The following is a 20,524-nucleotide window of genomic DNA, read 5'->3' as shown; positions in this document are numbered from 1 at the left end:
TTAACTCAAGTTCAATCATATGGTAACATACCTGTAAGCAATGATTTATCGCAAAATACATTTTGAAATATCAGTCATATGCTTTATATTTTACTGAACAACAGTATATATTTTACAAAGAAAAAACAGTATGTCTGTTTGTAAGTGTTTCCATATACAAACATTTGCTCATACACACAGGTGCACAAACGCACAGATGGACATACTCATTGCATATGCACAGACACGCACTGACTCGATAACGCTCACAGGCACACAGATGGGCACGCTGCCTGCCGCATGCCTGTCCGTGGCTTGTCATGTTAGCTGCTACTCTCCACAGAAAATTCTCCAGCTATTATGCAGATAGCATGCAGTACAACATACGGCATACATGCATTTCCGCATCGTGCTGTGAAGTCATGGCCTCGTGTCCTCCGCAGGTGCCTTGACTCAAGCCATCCGCAACTTTGCCAAAAGCCTGGAGGGCTGGCTGAGCACGGCCATGAACGCCGTGCCCCAGAGGATGCTCCAGACCAAGGTGCGTACAGTCCTCAGTCTCATCGCCGGAGAAGCAAAGCAATTTACGGTTTCTTACGTACAGTGGGTATTACATTTTTCACTGTGAATGCTGCCTTATAGCCAAAGATTATAATGTGATGCTGCCTGAAAAAGCATTCTTTTGATTGCAAGGGACCCAACAGTTTTCCAGCATTCAGAATAACTGGATGTTATGTAGAATTATGCCATTTCTGCTTTCTAGCCTGTCTTTGTTTTTTCACTTATGGGAGATACGTGTACTTGAAGCATGCAATCATGTGTTTTAACGGTGTATTGATGTGTAGTCTAGTGTGTATTCATGTGACGTGTCCATGTGTTTGCCAGGTGTCGGCAGTGAGTGCCTTTGCCCAGACGCTGCGGCGGTACACATCCCTGAACCACCTGGCCCAGGCGGCCCGCGCCGTGCTGCAGAACACCTCCCAGATCAACCAGATGCTCTCCGACCTCAACCGCGTCGACTTTGCCAACGTGCAGGTTAGCCCTCGGCTGCCATAAGCAGACCCTCGTAACTACACGCCACATACACTTAATTAGGCACATTGTTACAACCGCGTCGACTTTGCCAACGTGCAGGCTAGCTCTCGGCTGCCATAAGCAGACCCTCGTAACTACACGCCACATACACTTAATTAGGCACATTGTTACAACCGCGTCGACTTTGCCAACGTGCAGGCTAGCTCTCGGCTGCCATAAGCAGACCATCGTAACTACACGCCACATACACTTAATTAGTCACATTGTTACAACCGCGTCGACTTTGCCAACGTGCAGGCTAGCTCTAGGCTGCTATAATCAGACCCTCCTAACTTACAAAACACTCAATTGCGTACATCACTACATGACGTTACATTGCATTTAGCTGTTGTTATCGGGTGCCTTGTTAATTGTGGTGTCATCATGTCATACAGCATGACCAAGAAACTGGCCTAATCCATGGAACAGACTAGGACTAGGGCAGTGGTGTAGTCTACGTAGAACGCAGGTATACGGAGTATACCCACTTCCAAATTTCAGGGATTTCAGTATACCGGCTTAAAATTGATCGATCCATTATTTAGAATAGCACAAGTATAAACAGTATACCCACTTCAAAAAATGTTCAAATATACAGTATACCCACCACAAAAAAGTAGACTACACCACTGGACTAGGGAGTTTTAAGAGTCTGAACTGAGTGGACTTTGCCAATGTGCAGGTCAGAAGCAGCCTGATATTGAGCCTTTCCACGTGGCGTCATTGGGCAAACAACGCATGAATCAACAGGCTGCAATACCTTGCAATAAACTTCACGGCAAACAGAAAGTTCATACTTCACGGAAAACACACAGTTCATGCACGGACAAAGTTTTACGGGGATCTTGTGTTTACATAGATCACACAAGAAGGAGTCAGCGACACCAGGGATCCAATCCGTGTCTTATGTTATATGTTTTAAGGCCAGTAAAATTTCTCTCTCTCTCTCTCTCTCTCTCTCTCTCTCTCTCTCTCTCTCTCTCTCTCTCTCTCTCTCTCTCTCTCTCTCTCTCTCTCTCTCTCTCTCTCTCTCTCTCTCTCTCTCACACATCAGCGGGACAGATTAGATTGGTTCATTGTTCGTCTTTGGTTATATTGCACTGTCCTTCTGGAGAGAAGAGAGGAGAGATTGTGTTCAGAGTACAGTATATACAGTACTGCTTCTCATAGGCATCTGCATAGGAGGAGAACAGCAAATATTCACAAGGGGATTTTTGAATAGAGTTCAGTGGCACTGGCTGGAAATGCCTAATGCATTAGAGTCTGTGTGTTTAAATATGTTCACTCGATTTCTCTCTTTTTGTCCCTCTATCCCCCACTGTCTTCCATCTTTGTTTCTCTCTCCCTGTCACTCGCTTTCTCTTGTCTTCCTCTCTCTCACCATCTCTCTCCAATGCCCCCCACCCCCCCCCCGCGCATTTCTTCTCATCGCTCTCCTCTTTTCCCTTCCTCTTCCTCCCTCTCCCCATTTGTTTCTTCTACCTCTTTTGCTCTTTGTTCTTCTCGTTCTCTTCCATCCCCCATCCCTCTCCCCTTGTTTGTCTCCATTTTCCCACTCCCCTTCCCTCCCTCTAAACCCTGTCTCCATCTCTCTGCCATGTCCCCTTGTTTCTATCCATTTTCCCCTTCCACTCCTCTCTCCATGCCAACCCCTCCCTCTCCATGCCATCATCCCCTCATTTCTCGACCCCCCCAACAGGAGCAGGCATCGTGGGTGTGCCAGTGCGAGGAGGGGGTGGTGCAGCGTCTGGAGCAGGACTTCAAGGCCACGCTGCAGCAGCAGAGCTCGCTGGAGCAGTGGGCCGCCTGGCTGGACAACGTGGTGAGCCAGGTGCTCAAGCCCTACGAGGACCGCGCCAGCTTCCCCAAGGCCGCCCGCCAGTTCCTCCTCAAGTGGTCTTTCTACAGGTTGGTGAACAGAGAGAGTGGGATGATACATCATTCTCAGCTGTTTCCAGATCAGCTTCTATGACTCTGTGGTCTCTTCTGTTGTCATGTATGGTGTGGTGTGGTGTGGTGTGGTGTGCTGGGGCAGCAGCATAACAGCAGCTGAGGCAAAGAAACTGAACAAACTGGTGAGGAAAGCTGGCTCTGTTCTGGGCTGCAGCCTTGATCCCATGGAGGCGGTGGGGGACAGGATGATGATGGCATAAAACTCATCCATCCTGGGCAACATCAACCACCCTCTGCAGCATGGAATAGTGGCAGTCCCTGTGGTAGTCATGGTGATGAGGATGATGATGATGATGGTGATGGTGTTGATGACTGTGATAGTGACAATGCTAAGCTACTTTTTAAAGCCTTTTATTTACTAATGTATTTATTTAGACAGAAATCTCTCTATTTTTATAACATCTCTATTTTATATCTCCTTCATATATTTTTAACATCTCTATTTTATATCTCCTCTAAGGAAATTCGATATATATATATATAGGTCCGATATCGGGCCGATATTTGCATATTTTAAATGTATCGCATCGGCCGATGCGCGTGTGGTTTTGGCTGATACGCAATATTTATTATTTAATGTCATTCAGGTTTTTTTAAAAGCACCTAGACACTTATCACTTGATTGTTAGACATGACTTGATTGTTAGAGTGGGTGTTTAAATGTTACAAGTTCTACCTCAATTTGGAATGTTTATTTTTAACTTGAGACCTGGAATATTTGTCATTTTTTTAACCTTTTTTTTTTTTAACCCATATCGGCCCCCGAATATCGGGTATCGGAAATCGGGTATCGGCCAAGGGTGATGAAAAGAAAACGGTATCGCATCGGTCATTAAAAAACCTACCCCTAATCTAAAATCGACCCCTAATCTCCTGCATATATTTTTAACTTCTTGGTCCTGTGTCTGTATTATGTATGTCGTCTACTTTTGCACAAGCTGTATGCACAGTATGCTACAGCTGCAATACGTGAATTTCTCCATTGTGGGATGATAAAGGGCATACTTACTCACTTACTTAGCTAATGGATCCTTCCACAGGTGCACAGAGACTGGAATGAATGAATGGCACATCTTGTTTGTGAACATCTGCCTTTATTTTGATAGCTCGTGTCTGGCTGCCCACCAGTTTCTCCTCAAGTAGTCTACAGATACGCACAGAATCTGAAATGAATCATTCTTAGGCTGTTTACAGATCCGCTACTGGTCCTAGATGAAGACCCTGTTGGGTCGAAACGTTGTATGACCTGAATACATTTTCAAAGCGGACTTCTACTCTTTTCCACTAGAAAAAAAGGGAAAACAAATTTGCCTTCAACATCTTCCTCAACGTTGCCAGCTAGTGCCTAGTTCCCCAAGGCCAGAACCTATTCAAGTGGCCCCTCCACAGGTACACAAAGAACGAATGACCATTCTCCTTAGCTGTGTCAGCCACAAGCACACAGAGACTGAAATGAATGGCACAACCTTAGCCGTGTTCAGATCAGCAAGTTCTCCTTCTGAACTGGAACACCTATTGCTTAGTGGAGTTGCTTACAGTTAAACCATTTGGATAACCTGGCCTTGTATGAATCAGAATGAGCTCAGACTTGAGAATCTATGTCAGGATTGGATGGAGCTTTAGATTTTGCAGCTAAAAACAATTTTTTCACATTTTTTTCTCTCAATTTTGTAAGGACAGGCCTCTGCAAAGAGATGTGGTTTGGGGTGCTTTTTGAGCATAGCCAGTGTGGTGGCTTGGCAGATTTGGAGAGGTAGACTGATAAAAGTCATGTCTTCTGAAAATGAATCCAATGTGCAGCCATCTGAAACCTGTGTCCCTGTGGTAGTCATGGTGATGAGGATGATGATGATGATGGTGATGGTGTTGATGACTGTGATAGTGACAATGCTAAGCTACTTTTTAAAGCCTTTTATTTACTAATGTATTTATTTAGACAGAAATCTCTCTATTTTTATAACATCTCTATTTTATATCTCCTTCATATATTTTTAACATCTCTATTTTATATCTCCTCTAAGGAAATTCGATATATATATATAGGTCCGATATCGGGCCGATATTTGCATATTTTAAGTGTATCGCATCGGCCGATACGCGTGTGGTTTTGGCTGATACGCAATATTTATTATTTAATGTCATTCAGGTTTTTTTAAAAGCACCTACACACTTATCACTTCATTGTTAGACATGACTTGATTGTTAGAGTGGGTGTTTAAATGTTACAAGTTCTACCTCAATTTGGAATGTTTATTTTTAACTTGAGACCTGGAATATTTGTCATTTTTTTAACCTTTTTTTTTTTTAACCCATATCGGCCCCCGAATATCGGGTATCGGAAATCGGGTATCGGCCAAGGGTGATGAAAAGAAAACGGTATCGCATCGGTCATTAAAAAACCTACCCCTAATCTAAAATCGACCCCTAATCTCCTGCATATATTTTTAACTTCTTGGTCCTGTGTCTGTATTATGTATGTCGTCTACTTTTGCACAAGCTGTATGCACAGTATGCTACAGCTGCAATACGTGAATTTCTCCATTGTGGGATGATAAAGGGCATACTTACTCACTTACTTAGCTAATGGATCCTTCCACAGGTGCACAGAGACTGGAATGAATGAATGGCACATCTTGTTTGTGAACATCTGCCTTTATTTTGATAGCTCGTGTCTGGCTGCCCACCAGTTTCTCCTCAAGTAGTCTACAGATACGCACAGAATCTGAAATGAATCATTCTTAGGCTGTTTACAGATCCGCTACTGGTCCTAGATGAAGACCCTGTTGGGTCGAAACGTTGTATGACCTGAATACATTTTCAAAGCGGACTTCTACTCTTTTCCACTAGAAAAAAAGGGAAAACAAATTTGCCTTCAACATCTTCCTCAACGTTGCCAGCTAGTGCCTAGTTCCCCAAGGCCAGAACCTATTCAAGTGGCCCCTCCACAGGTACACAAAGAACGAATGACCATTCTCCTTAGCTGTGTCAGCCACAAGCACACAGAGACTGAAATGAATGGCACAACCTTAGCCGTGTTCAGATCAGCAAGTTCTCCTTCTGAACTGGAACACCTATTGCTTAGTGGAGTTGCTTACAGTTAAACCATTTGGATAACCTGGCCTTGTATGAATCAGAATGAGCTCAGACTTGAGAATCTATGTCAGGATTGGATGGAGCTTTAGATTTTGCAGCTAAAAACAATTTTTTCACATTTTTTTCTCTCAATTTTGTAAGGACAGGCCTCTGCAAAGAGATGTGGTTTGGGGTGCTTTTTGAGCATAGCCAGTGTGGTGGCTTGGCAGATTTGGAGAGGTAGACTGATAAAAGTCATGTCTTCTGAAAATGAATCCAATGTGCAGCCATCTGAAACCTGTGACAGGGGCCTGTGGAGCCGTGCGGAACCACACAGGTCAGGAGAGAGAGCGGCTACAGAGATTTTTTTAGGAAGGGGAGATATGTCAGAATCGTTAGGTGTCCATAGAAATTAACGGTGAAGATTCGTAACGCAAATATGGCGTCTACCCGCACATCTCCCGCCTTTCTGGTAACAAGAGCCAATGTGCCTGCAGAGCTTCGTTGCCAGTGATCCAATCATCTGGCTGCATCGGCGCACACGAAATGATGCGCATGCTCAGTTGTGAAAAGCCGTTGCTCTCGTGCCGTTATGGAACTACTGCACCTGCGCTCTGTCAAAAAAAAACTTGAGAAAAGTGGCTTAAAAAGCTTTATTGACTCGTATGACACAACCAAGTAGTCTAGATTGATCATTTTTTCACGGTGGTTTCAACCATATGGTTTTCACAACCGCTGGGTTCCCTCCCGTCCTATACTCAGTTTCTCCATTCATTTTTCCCATTGACTCTCAGATCTGGTCTCACTAATAGCGAAATAGCACCGCGAAGGCGTCAACAAGATGGCGGCGACTGTCCCGTCTCGATCTAAACTGTCTCTGGTGGCTAAGACTTGATGGCCAAAGAGGTGTGGGAAGAGAAGACTTATCCTAGACTCGAAAACAATGTCTGTGTGGGATTCAGCAGATCCAGAACTGTGTCTTAACATCTACTTGTGATTAAACACATTTTGAAACCAACATGTGTTTTGTTCAGAAGTTCAGTGTTGCTTTTGGCAGACTCGCTGACAGAGTCTCTGCTGCCCACCCGGTATGGCCTTCCACCCGCCTATTGTGCAATACTGCATTTAAATTCATTAGTATACTGTGCAATGTCTGAAATGAGTCTCTTCACTACTTCACTGAAGCAGAATACAATGGTTATTACGGTGCAATATTAATCAATGTCTTATGACGTCAATTATTAATCCATCTGCAATAACAAATTATTAATGTGAATGATCACTCATATTGTTAATCAGTCCTCTTTTCTCATTCTCTATCTGTTCTCATCCACCCACACCTTCATTACTCCTAATCGTGTTCAGCACTAATATTTTATTTATTGCATTCTACTTGCTAGTGTTTTATTTATTGTATCCTACTGATGGTGTAGCCTACTGCATGATTGTGCTGAGGAGAGAGATGCTCTCTGTCTCATTGTCCGTGTGTACATTGTCTCCCTGTATCCTTGAAGATGTGTGTCCTCAAAGCAACATCATTATTGGTTAAAATCTGTCAGAGTATTCAGAAGAGCTGATTGTCTCAATGAATGTGAACTTGTAATTTGGAACCAAATTAAGTGTATTAAATGCTGTATGTGACAAAGTGGTCCATGCGGCATTAAAAAGAACTTGTTGTTGAAGATGTTTGTTCTATCTCATGTAAACTTTATACTGCATGAACCTGTCTCGCTCACTCACACTCTCTCTCTCTCTCTCTCTCTGATGAAAATGAGAATCATTTATTTATTTATCTCTCCGTTACTTACTCTTTCTTGTCTTCCTTCCGCTCTCCCTCCCTCCCTCCCTCTGTGTAGCTCCATGGTGATTCGGGACCTGACCCTGCGCAGTGCGGCCAGCTTCGGCTCCTTCCACCTGATCCGGCTGCTGTATGACGAGTACATGTTCTACCTGGTGGAGCACCGCGTAGCCCAGGCCACCGGGGAGACGCCCATCGGAGTCATGGGAGAGGTGAAGACACACACACACACACACACACACACACACACACACACACACACACACACACACACACACACACACATACACTACATGTGCTATCTGGTGGTCGTAGGCGTGCACAGATAGGGACGAGGTGGTGCTAAAGCACTTGCCCATTTGCCCTACTGGACAAAAAAAATATGCCCTCTTTGAAAATTCTTTCTTGAAAGTCTTGTCACAATGTACTGTGATCCATGTTGACATGATCATCTGCAAATGCTTCACAATCAAATGTATGTTACAATAATAGCCCCGATGTAATATCAGAGAGAGTAGATTAGAGAGAGGTTCCATTGGCCCATTGTTTCCGGGTTCTATTATTGCAAGGGGGAGGGGGGGAAATCCCCCTTTAGGCAGACCTAGGCAGACCTAAGGACTGTTCTATTCAATGGTAGGAGTATTATGACACGCCCCTTTAGGCAGGCCGGAACCTGGTCATGTTAGGTGCCCATAGCAACCTTATTACATTGGCATATCTATAAACTTAAAGAATCTCTGGTAATATATAGCCTCTAAAAGCTTAGTAAGGCAACCAGAGGTTCCGCAAGCCTCCAACACCCTCCCTTCAGCACCTGCCCCCCTCCCCCCCCCCCCCCAAAAAAAAACTGTCTGTGCACGCCACTGCTATTGGAGCACCACATCGCCCAGACTACTGGGGAGACAGCCATATGAGTCATGGGAGAAGTGAACACACACACACACACACACACACACACACACACACACACACGTTCTACCTGCTGGAGCACCACATAATCCAGGCTACTGAGGAGACTGCCATATGAGTCATGGGAGAGGTGAGGAGAGGATGAGCATGCACACATGCAGAGACACACATTTGCATTCATCTCATGGGAAAGGTGACATTGTATACACACACACACACGTCCACATCTAAAGCCTATGCCTGTTGTCATGCCTCCGGAGAAGGCTGGCCATACACACACACACACACGGACACACACACACATTTACATTCATATTGTGGGAAAGATGCCGCTGCAACACGAGCAATAAAAGCGACAGAGCAGAAGGACATTCCATTTGGCTGCGCCGGCTGTCAACGGACCGCATCGTAACTCATTACCATTAATATCTGCTGAAGTTCACGATTTGACGATTTTGTGGCCCAAATCACTTTTGTCTCACCAGCCCCTCGATACACAGTCACTTTCACTTTGATTACCCACCCGATGCATAGACATTTAGGACATGTGCACGCACGCACACACGCACACATACAGTACTGCATGTATGTCTCAGGAGGGAAGGTTCTGTATGTGTCAGGCAGAAATGAAATTTCCTTGGAGTTCATGTCAATTATTTCTCTTTGTCTTCTCTCCTCCTTTTTCTTTCTTTCCGTCCTCATTTCTTTTTCCCTCCTTGTTGCAGTGCGACCAACTGAACGCCATGTCTCCAAACATGGACAAAGGTGAGTACACTACATTGAAGTCAATATGGCCACTAATGCATGACAGTGCAGCCTAGAGTGCAAGTGACCTCTTTCTTTTGTAGCCTGTAGCATGCTACACGGATCCATTGACTTTCACTAGCTTAGTGACATGCTCCCTCTTTTAACTCGTCTTAAAGCAAGACAATGCTTAACATGAAAAATAAGACACTTTACCACCTTTATAAACCCCAGATAACGATTTTAACTGTATTAAGCCCCAAAATAGTAGCACACCTCTTTAAAACATACCCCAGTGACCTCAACTGAATTTGATTTTTAACCCCCACCCCCCTTCCTCCCATCCATGTCCCCAGACGAGGTGAGTGAGATGGACAGCGATCTGGACGATGAGCTGGAGGAGAGCGGCGAGCCCCTGGCCAAGAGGGAGAAGGCCGAGATAGAGCTGCACCAGGCCGGAGTACAGCTCCACCACGGGGGGGAGGTGGGAGGCTGCGAACCAGAGATCATACAGGTGAGAGAGTGACAGACAGCCCTTTTTCATCAACCTTTTCATTTTACAGGTAGCTTTTTGAAAGAAAAATGTCTGCACACTTAAATCCCCTTTGTGTTCTTTTTTTTAAACACTGGTAGGTTTTTGAAAAAAAAAAAAAAAAAAGATTTAGCTGCAACGTTTCGGTCCTACGTAGACCTGAAGGATCCGAAAGGGTCTAGAACAGAAACGATATGGTCAGGTTTTTTTTTTCTTTTTTTTCAAAAGGTCTGATGAGTGACCCAAGGGCCAACTGTACTACCATAGTGCTGACTACTACCAAATTGGATCTTTTCATGAATGTATACTAAATAATGAACTAATAGTATGACTAAAGTACAGTACATATAAGAAAAAGGTAACATTTGTAAATGGGAAGCATTAATTATGGAAATAAGCTACTAAAAGTATTACACAGTGCACCTTTTAAAATAAATTGTTTAACCAGTAACTAGACTTAAACCAGTAACATTAAGATACTGACGTCTTAAGAAAAAGTTCACTGTCCTACAGTATACTGATGTCTTCCAGAGCCAAAAAAGAAACCCAGTTACCAACAACTAAATTCAGATGACCTGAATGAATAAGAGACTTTTTTAGACAAACTGACAGTCAAGCATAAATGTAAACAAACAAACAAGCAAACGGTGGTATCTTATCATCTGGTGTGGTGCCATGTCGTAGGTGCTGCAGGTGGGCACCATGGAGGATGGCAGCAGTGCCGTGGTGGGCATGCTGAGCGCCCTGCCCAGCGCAGGGGGCACGGCCACCATCATCCCGGCCGAGCACGTGAGCGCCGTCACCACCGTCACCGCTGTCCCTGCCGCCGTCACCGCCGGCGCCACAGAGCACCACATCCTGCCCCCGGGAGCCACCAGCACCATACGGCACTGCAACAGCACCGGCAGCAGCTTCGCACCCGTCTGAGGTGGCCTGCTGGGTGTTGGAGGAGTAGGGCGAGCTTGATATTTGCCCAGGCGGGTGAAGAGAGGGGAAGGTATGGATGGATGAGATGACAAAATGAGAGCAGCTCACCTCCACATCCTACCTTCTCACCACCGTCTCATGCTCCTCGTGTCCTCCTCATTGAATCTCTTTGGGGGTTTGGGGGGATTTCAGATGCCTAGGCTGATGGAGAGATGGGTGGAGGAGGAGATACCCAGCTGAGGTCACCTCCTTAACACTATCTCCACCACCACCTTCACCTCCACCTTCTCATGCTCCTCTTCTCCTCCACACCCACCCAATTTCTCCTCTGCTCTCCTCTTTTCTTGTCATCCTCCACTACAGCTCTCAGCCTTTCTCTACTTATGCCTCTGACTCGCCACTCTTGCAGTCCGTTTCATATTTTTGTTTTGTTGTTTGTGTTTCTGTGGTTTGACATTTTTAATTGGTTTGGTATTGCTCTTGTGTTTGTTGTGATGCTGAGAGATGTCTCACCCTTTGAGCCTTACGAGTGTGTCGGGAGTGGGGATGGACAGATGATTCTTATTTGACGCTGCGGATGGAGAAGAAAGGTGGACGCTGGATGACTGGAAGAGTCGGGATGATGGAGAAGACACGGAGGAGGAAGAAGAGTGGAGGATTTTTGGGGCGGCGGTATGGGGGGTAGGGGATGGGTTTAGGTGCGAGTCGGTGCAGGAGGTTTATCCTGGAACAGTTACAAACTTTCCTACATTCCATTTGATTTAAACACTGGCATTCACAACATTCCATCCCGTCGACGATCTACAGTTTAAACTCTCAAGTCTAAATTGTGGTCTGAAGTGAAGAAATGGCTCAATGGTTTGATTTGATTTGATTGATGGATTTGGTGGTTGGGGAGGGTCAGCGTTATTTTTTCCCACTCTACCATCCTATTATGAATACTGGTTTGTTTGCTTGTTTGTTTTTTAATCACCATATGATTGTTGCATTACTTTGTGCAAAAAAAAAAGAAAACAAACTTTTGCCAAATATGTTGCGTTTTCAAACCCAAGTTCCCCACCACCACCACGTTTTCTACTGTTTTTATTATTTTCTTGCCTTTATTATGTCTGACAAAGTGCTGTCTCTTCCAGTCATATTTTTTCGTCACCGTGCTGCTAGATTTTATCAGGCAGGTTTTGTGTGTGTGTGTGGTCACCCACGCCCTCCTGATGTTTTGCCACATTGTGTATGACGCGTGGAAGGAAGTTCTAACACCATTTCCCAAAATGCCTTGTGTCCTGCTAGGCTCAGTCGATTTAGAGTTCTCTAAAAAGAAAAAAGGGCATTGTGCGTTTTCTACTGGATATGTCTTATTGTCCTGCAAAGTTCAATATGTCTTGTTGTTGTGAGGTGACTCCTGTTGGTGGCTGTCTTTTTCATTTCATTCGTTTGTTTTTTTTCCCCTTTTTTCCCCCGAACTGGACCAAATACAGGAGAAGTGATCATGCTGAAGAGATCTCTGAAAGGTTTTTTTTTCAGACAGGGGCTTTTGTTTTTATTCATGTTTTGTACATTCTTGTTGATGTTTTTTCCTTTGTTTTCTTTGTTGTTTATTGGTGGCTTTCCCGCCTGTGCCGTGCTGTAGAACCCAGTGAATGTCGGACACCTCATGCACATCTGGTTCATCCCAGTGCCTTAAGCTTAGCCACCGCATGCCATCGCTCATCATCGCCCGCCTGCCCGCCAGCCAGGCAGACAAATGCCGACATCACGCTCAGTGGAGAGAGAAAGAAAGGAAGGTAGAAAGGAAAGCAGTCAAAAAGAAGGAAAGAAAGAAAGGTAGAAAGGAAAGCAGTCAAAAAGAAGGAAACAAGCAAAGGAAAGCAGTCAGAAAGAAAAAAAAATCTTGTGGTGTCAGAGTGGTACTTGAGAGGAAAAGAGGTTTCCACTGAGATTTTTTTTTGTGTTCATCTCACGATTATATTCTAATTAAGAATAACGATTCTTGTTATGCACGTTTTTTTTTGTCATACAGCTTCTTTATTGTTTCTGTGTTTGATTGTTTTTCCTCAACGTTTTTGTCCCCTTTCTCGGTCCGTAGTGCCCTCTCTATGTGCCCCTACCTCATCACCAGCAGTGCCCACCCCCGGCCATCTCTCACCAGAACCCTTTGAGTTTGTTGTGCTGAATCTGTACAGAGGACCAAATGAGTTTTGTTTTTGTTTTTTAAATAACTATATGGTTAAAAAACAAAGAGAGATCTATTATTATATTCACAGACAAATTCTACTGAAGAACAGATGATTATTCTGTTTTGTTTTTGAGGTTTTTTTTGTCCTGCTTTTGTGAGACATCGTGGAAGAGATCACAAATGTTTGTTTTGTAGGAGACTTACGAATTAAATGGTGCATTGAGTGGCACTCATGTTACAAATCGTACACACTCCCATCTTTTCGATGACGAGGCCGTCACTTGGGCTAACGTGAGGTGTTTACAGTGTGTTATTATTGCCTTCACAATTGACCAGCTGGTCATTCTTAATGTGTGCGCAAAACCGTTCATCTCCCTTGCTAAGCTCTTAAAGAAGAGTGGTCCGAAGATCACAAGGCTGTCAGTACGGAGAGACTATGATTTACACTGTAATTTTGTTATACACTTGATCTCCAACTTGATGGCTTTCACACAGTTAGGGAAGAAAAAAAACGTACATACACATACTGTGCTTGTCAGACAATGAGGAACTGGAAATGTGTTTTACTTCTGACCAATTCCCTTACAACATTTTGTTTTTCTATTGCCAGGAGAGCTGTGTCTGCACGAGCGCCTAGAGTTTTGTTTTTTTCTTGGGTGTCTGTTTTTTCATTGTTGTCCTTGCAGGAATGTTGTATTCACTTGAAATGTATATTTATGTTCACTTAATGCGGAAAAGAATACTACTGGATTGGCGCGAGTTTTTTTCTTGATGATGTGACAAAAGCCCACGACCCTTCCCCCTCCCCCTTTAGTTGATGACCACTACCGCCAGGAGGAAACGCTTTATGTTTGAAGTGAGACCACTCGTTTTTTTGTGTTTGATACATGACTTAACTTTTTGTGTGTGTCTGTGTGTGTGAAAAAGAAATGTGCTGGTTTAGTGTGTGTGGGATGTGCACACAATGTTAATGAAGATCTCTATGGAAGATGATGCTCCTGAAAAATGCAGCTTTGAATTAACGACCAAATGGATCATCGTTATTATCATCAACATTAATGCCTTGTGAAGTAGTAGGACTACTGTATTTATTGTCAAATTGAGGTGCAGTTTGTTTGGTGTGTGTGTGTACGGGTGTGTGTATGTGTGTGTGTGTGTATGTGTGTGAATAGTTCCACTCTTAGTAGGGGAAGCAAAAATAACCCTGAAAAAAGTCTACTGAACTGTCCAGCCACTGTGCAGCGATAGACAACCTGTCTGTTCTGTTTTGTTCTTTTGTTGTTCACCTGAAAAATCACTGCTGTAAATTTCTCGTATCTGATCTATTGCAAATGGCTCTTAGAAACTGATTTGTTGGATATGAACTGACGACGACGATTTTCATTTTTGTTTGTACTGATTATGTGCATTAGACTTCTGAAAGTGCTTTCTTTATCGGTATTGCATGCCTTTTGTTTTTGTGCTGCTAGAAATCATCACTGTTTTTCCTTTGTTGTTGTTGTTGTGTTTTTTTTTTTTTTTAAATGTTCAATTTTTTTATTATTATTTCTCTTTACAGATGTGCCAGACACTGGAAAATATTAAGTGTAAAAAAAAAACATTAACAGCCTAGGTAAGCCTGACTGTTGCAAGAGTCTTTTTGTCAAAGGCTGGATCCAAAATGTTCCAAAAACCCAAGTGCACTACATTGCCACACACCATGTACAACAGACTCACAACGTGTGTACAGTAGATTGCTAATGTACTTGTCTCACACCCTACATAGAGACCTCGTATAGTGAAAGAAGGAACATTTTGGACGCGGCCAAAGACTACTGGTTTTCCCCGTATCACACTGACTCCGAGTGAAAAGTGAAGGCGACTTGTCACTAATCACCATTTACAAAACCTGATGTTGCAACCTTGAGCAAAATTGGCCTGCTCTGTGCGTGCGTGCGTGCGTGCGTGCGTGTGTGTGTGTGTTAACGTGAGAGTGTGGCACTTGTCTTGTAAATGGACTGCAGTTACTTTATTTTTTGCAGGCATGTTTTTTTTAAGTATGATTTGATATGTATCTACTCATTTCAGTTTTTCTCATAAAGAGAACACGCACTACATGTGGGGTACAAAAAAAAGAAGGAAAGAATCAATGCAATGCAATTTCTGGACATCTCAGCAACATATCAAAAACCCCATTTTTTTTAGCAGAACTGCAACCCATAAAGCAGGTCCTCTCTCTGTGTGCGTCTCTGCTTTGGAGAGGCGCTGCCTGCGTCCCCCCTGACCTACAGACAGTGGCAAGCAGCTTGAGAGACAAGTTGGAGCCAAGACCCCCAGTGCCTTTTTGATTCTCACCCTCAACCTGCAGAACTGTCCGGAGGAGAAACGCCTTCACAGACACAACTTTACAGCTACATACTACTGTATGCCCCACCTCAGCCAGACTTACCAGACCAGACCAACCCTACCTGGCCTGGCCACCTCCGCCCCGGGGACCTGGGGCCTGGGGATGGGAGGAAAGTACCATTGTCACCGTTGATGAAACTATGGTGCCAGGTGCTGGATGCTTGAGATGGAGAGGAGGGAACGCCACGGCCAGTAGAGGGTCATTATTGTGTGCAAGTACATGTGTTGGTGGTTGGTTGTGCTCCAACCAAGAGAAACGTGAAGTTTACTACTCACTCTAGTATGTTGTTGGCCTGTGGCTTTAGGCATATTTTCACCAAATGTTCCTCCAGGCTTTTTGTGGTGGCTGGCAGATGTGTAAGTTGTTGATATTTACCATTATCCGTGGGGGGGTGCCATTCACCCCCCTCCATAGAAAAATAAGAAGAAAAAGAAAAAAAACAGAACAGTGGAACATTCTGGATTCTCCCATGATGATGGTGCAATCTAAACTGGGATATGCCAGTTAAGGCCACTACCACTATTGCCATCATGACACCTTCTGGAAACCTTTCCTTTTTTTCCCCCTGTGTTTTTGTTTTCTTCCCGTTTCTTTCTCTTGTTTATAATTTGATGAAAGTGGTATGCTTGCTTCAAGTTTTCTGTGTCCTGGGAATATTTTTTATTAAGTGCCATTTGACGGTTTACTTAGTGAGTGGTTGCCCGTGGTAGCGCATCCTAATGCAAGCACAAGCATTATGGCACTCTAGGATGGTTCTGGGGGAGGCCGAAGCCCCCCCCCCCCTGCTCCCCCCTCCCAGAGACGGTCTTAGTTGTAAATATAAAGATTTAAAAAATGAAAGGTTATTTATTTACAGCCTCTTTCTTTGACTGTCGAAATGATTCTTTTTTTTGTCCTTTGGATATGTTGGCAAGTGTACATTGTGGTATTTTCTTTCTCTCCTCTTTCTTCTGGTTTATGAATGATGTATGGTATTTTGCATACATATGTATTTTTTTTTCCTTTTTATTCTTTTTTGTGTGTGCGTTGTTTCAAGTTACCTCTTAGTATATTATATCTTCTGAGAGTTGGTAAGAGCTAACCGATATGTGTAGAGTGATTTGTATTGTGTATTTTACATAAAAAGGATAACAAACTGGGGAACTTTTATATTTATAAAGGCATATATTAACATTTAGTGTGTCGTTATGAGGAAAAATATAGGAAATATTAAAGACACATGTAGTTTGTTTTTTCTGAATATTTCAGACTTCAGCTCAGGCTAGCTTATTAGTGTTGTTTTCTTAAAATCTGTGGCTTGTCTTTCAATTAATAAACATTTTTCTTGTTGAAAGCAAATGAGTATGTGGTGATTATGCATGCATTTTCACCCACCAACATATTGTTTACTGTACATGTAGCCTAGTTTGGATGGGTTGGGGGATGGTCTTCTTGATTTGATTTGAGGGATTAGCACTGAAGTGTGTGAGCTGATCTAAGAATTTGACGTTCCTTCTATCATAAGAACTTTGAGTAATACAAGTCTCCCAAACATCTGACCAGAACTTAAGTTGAGGGACAGTTGACAGTTATTGACAGTTGTCAACTAGAGACTTTGTATTTCCTTGTCTGAGTATCAACAGGTCTTCACATAATTCATGGTAGTGTTTTGTGGTGATGCTATAGACAAGTGGTTCATGTTAAGAAATCAGATGTCAACAAACGTGACAAAATAAATCCATGAACATCTAGTGAGAAGAAATGAAAATACAGAGGATAAAGCCCAATTTCTAAAGGGTTTGTTCGACTTGTTCTGTTAGCCTTGATCTGGGAACTGTGAAAGAACTGTGAAAGCATGTTTGTCACTGGGTCTTTCTCAAATGCTAGGGCAGTGTCCTTCCAAGTGTATCAGCCTAATTAGTCACGCCCAGTGATTGGATACTTTTTGGTGAACTCTACAGAATATCCAATCACTGGGTGTGACTAATAAAGGGTATCCAATCACTACGCGTGACTAATTAGGCTGATACACTTGGAAGGACACTGGCCTAGCATTTGAGAAAGACCCACTGTCTGTGCGGATGCTGTGAAATCACCTACTCTATAGCCACAAACATTGGTATTTCTCAGAACCTAGTCTGCACACTTCCAAGTGTGCTCAGCCTAATTAGTCACGCACAGTGATTGGATACTCTTTGGTGAACTCTATGGTGTATCCAATCACTGGGCGTGACTAATTAGGCTGAGCACACTTGGAAGTGTGCAGACTAGGTTTTGAGAAATACCCACTATCCTTGTCTGTTGTCACCTGCCAAGTCACTTCCTTTGAAGGCCACAGGCAATCTGAATCTGGCTTGAAGACAGGGGGCACCCCAGCACCATTGTCTATTAAAAGGATGCTCTTCTTCTCTCAGGGTCTGTTGGGGGTCTGCCACATCATCAGCGCTGGCTTTTTCAAAGGAGGTATGTTATCCTTTGCAGTGAAATGCAACAAGCTGCCCGAGGTCCAGTACTTCTAGCCGAGTGTAAATGTGGAGTGCAGTGAGGAATTGGGGGTGTCACAATATTAATATTGAATTGAAAATAATTGAATATTAATGGGAGCTGGGATACGATCTTAGAAGATAATGTGTGCATCTCAACCAGACTGATTCTTGTTGCACCACGGTGGTTTTCTTACTGCCAAATACTGTGATTTTAAAACACAAACACACATAACCTATTGAAAGCCTTGCTAAGAAGACAACACCCACCGAAACTCTCCCACCACCTGGTCACATGGATTGGTATACCATTTATTTTCTTTGCTACTCACTTTTTACAATATGTCTCTGGTTTATCCATGGACAACAGGCAGAAACCTTTCAAAGCGGGGACAACATCGAGGTTATATGCAAGGGCACTGTTGGTTTTGAAGACTGTCTTGACAAAAGGCCATAGCACTGAGCACCATCAGCTGACATTATTCACCCAGCTCACAAAACGAATGCAAATGAAATAGTGGGGTTATGACGGGTCAGGCCAGTAGAGGTGTCTATGCTGCCACCTCACATCACCCATTCCATTTATTGGTGTGATCATTTTTGGTTATCGTTATTTTTGTTATTACCTGCCCCCAACACAGGGGTGTTAAGTCACCTACACTACTGCAATAACCCTGTCTGTTTGCCTGCAGTGTGTGTCTGTGGCATCTGCGGGGAAAACTGAACACAACACAATACATCAGCAATTTAAAAACATTTTTAAAAAACATAAAAAAATAACCTGCAGTGTTGGGCAGAGGTCCAAGCTGCCTCTCAATGAAATTGGAAATGTTATTGTTCAGCCATGATCATCCAAAATCTAACTCTTGATGGGTATAACGCTTGTGTGGATCTCACAGCAAAGCTTTTTTCTAATGTATGGCTTTCCTATTAAGATTTACAAGGCCTACTATGACCTACCACTATGAATCATTATGATACTAAAAACTGCATCACTAGTTCTAGCCTACAGCTTTTGAATATGTAAAATTGAGTGCTTGAGACAGTAAAAGAAGCGGTATCACTTCCAAATATGGGGCCATAATTAACAGTAACCTAATACTTAAGTAAGGGTTAATAATCATTACTTAATGCCATATTAGACACATATTAATTGTTATTAATGCATACGTTGAGCATTAGTAAGCAGTTACTTAACAATTAGATAACAATAGCATATTGTGATTTAACTAATAGATAAGTAAGGGCACAGTTAATAGTCAAGTAGCTATCAGGTCATACTTAACTAAGGACCAAAATTAATACTTACTTAATACAAAAGTATGGCATAACTAATGGATAAATAATACATAAATATTGGGAGTTGGGACCCTTATAATAGAGTTGGCTGAGGATAACTAATGGTTAATTAATGGATAGATATTGCTGTTTGGGACCCTTATATTAGAGTTGGCTGCGGATAACTAATGGTTAATTAATCCATAGATATTGGTGTTTGGGACCCTTATAATAGAGTTGGCTGCGCATACCTAATAGTTAAGTAATCAATCTACTGTGACGTCTAGCTTTCACTTGTTCAAATCACTGCAATAATGGCAATAGGAGTCATTATATAGCAAGGATTGGACGTACACTTCTCAGTGATGGTGGGGTGATGAGATGTAATTTGTTCATATACCACTTATTAGTTTTAATGGTAAAAACCCTACAATAAATGCAGAACATTATGAAGAGTAATAGTTTTGAAGCTAAACTAAACCATTCCTTTGTGATAATTAAGTTAATGTCTGAGAATATTAGCTCCAAGAAGTGCAGTGCATGATGGGTACTCAATCTACAGACAATATTTCGGTATTATTTATTCATTAGTTATGCCTTACTTTTGTATTAAGTAAGTGTTAATTTTGGTCCTTAGTTAAGTATGACCTAATAGCTACTTAACTATTACTGTACCCTTACTTATCTATTAGTTAAATATTTTTTATGCTATGAACTTGTAACACAAGGTAATAGTTATCTAATAGTTAAGTAACTGCTTGCTAATGTTTTACATATGCATTAATAACAATTAATATGTGTCTAATGTGGCGTTAAGTAATGATTATTAACCCTTACTAAAGTATTAGGTTATAGCTACTTTGCTGTTAATTATGGCCCCTTATTTGGAAGTGTTACCAAAGAAGCTAATATTTGTACTTCGAAACTAGTTCTAGCACTTGTAAGAAGTGGAAGACCATGCATTTTCTACATTTCTTTGAACAACTGGACCATGTCTGTGCTATAATTTACCTTACTGTTTAGGCCTACAGTCAATCCGGAAAGTATTCACGCTTCACTTTTTCCGCATTTCATTACGTTACAGCCTTATTCCAAAACTCTCAAGAACTCTTTTTTTTCACATGGTCATAATGGGGTATTTATGTTACATTTTGAGGACAGAGATAAATTGAATACAATTTGGAATAAGGCTGTAACGTAATAAAATGCGGAAAAAGTGAAGCGCTGTGAATACTTT

General features: G+C 42.6%; 1 protein-coding gene across 6 annotated transcripts in view; it reads left to right on the top strand.

Annotated features, from left to right (window-relative positions):
- rfx3 (regulatory factor X, 3 (influences HLA class II expression)) overlaps positions 1-16,611 on the top strand; it is a 63,436-nt gene extending 46,825 nt beyond the window's left edge. For all 6 annotated transcript variants that reach the window (XM_063211687.1, XM_063211690.1, XM_063211688.1 and 3 more), the window contains 7 exons: positions 423-520; positions 865-1,014; positions 2,753-2,961; positions 7,935-8,088; positions 9,511-9,550; positions 9,886-10,043; positions 10,746-16,611. In XM_063211687.1, the coding sequence (XP_063067757.1) occupies positions 423-520; positions 865-1,014; positions 2,753-2,961; positions 7,935-8,088; positions 9,511-9,550; positions 9,886-10,043; positions 10,746-10,988 (1,052 nt within the window). In that variant the 3' untranslated portion in view covers positions 10,989-16,611. The remainder of the gene's footprint in view (positions 1-422; positions 521-864; positions 1,015-2,752; positions 2,962-7,934; positions 8,089-9,510; positions 9,551-9,885; positions 10,044-10,745) is intronic.
- The last annotated feature ends 3,913 nt before the right edge of the window (positions 16,612-20,524 follow it).

The sequence above is a fragment of the Engraulis encrasicolus genome, chromosome 12, assembly GCF_034702125.1.
Source record: "Engraulis encrasicolus isolate BLACKSEA-1 chromosome 12, IST_EnEncr_1.0, whole genome shotgun sequence".
NCBI classification, from domain to species: domain Eukaryota; kingdom Metazoa; phylum Chordata; class Actinopteri; order Clupeiformes; family Engraulidae; genus Engraulis; species Engraulis encrasicolus.
Note: the sequence above shows the minus strand (reverse complement) of the source record. Positions and strands in the feature narration are given on the sequence as shown.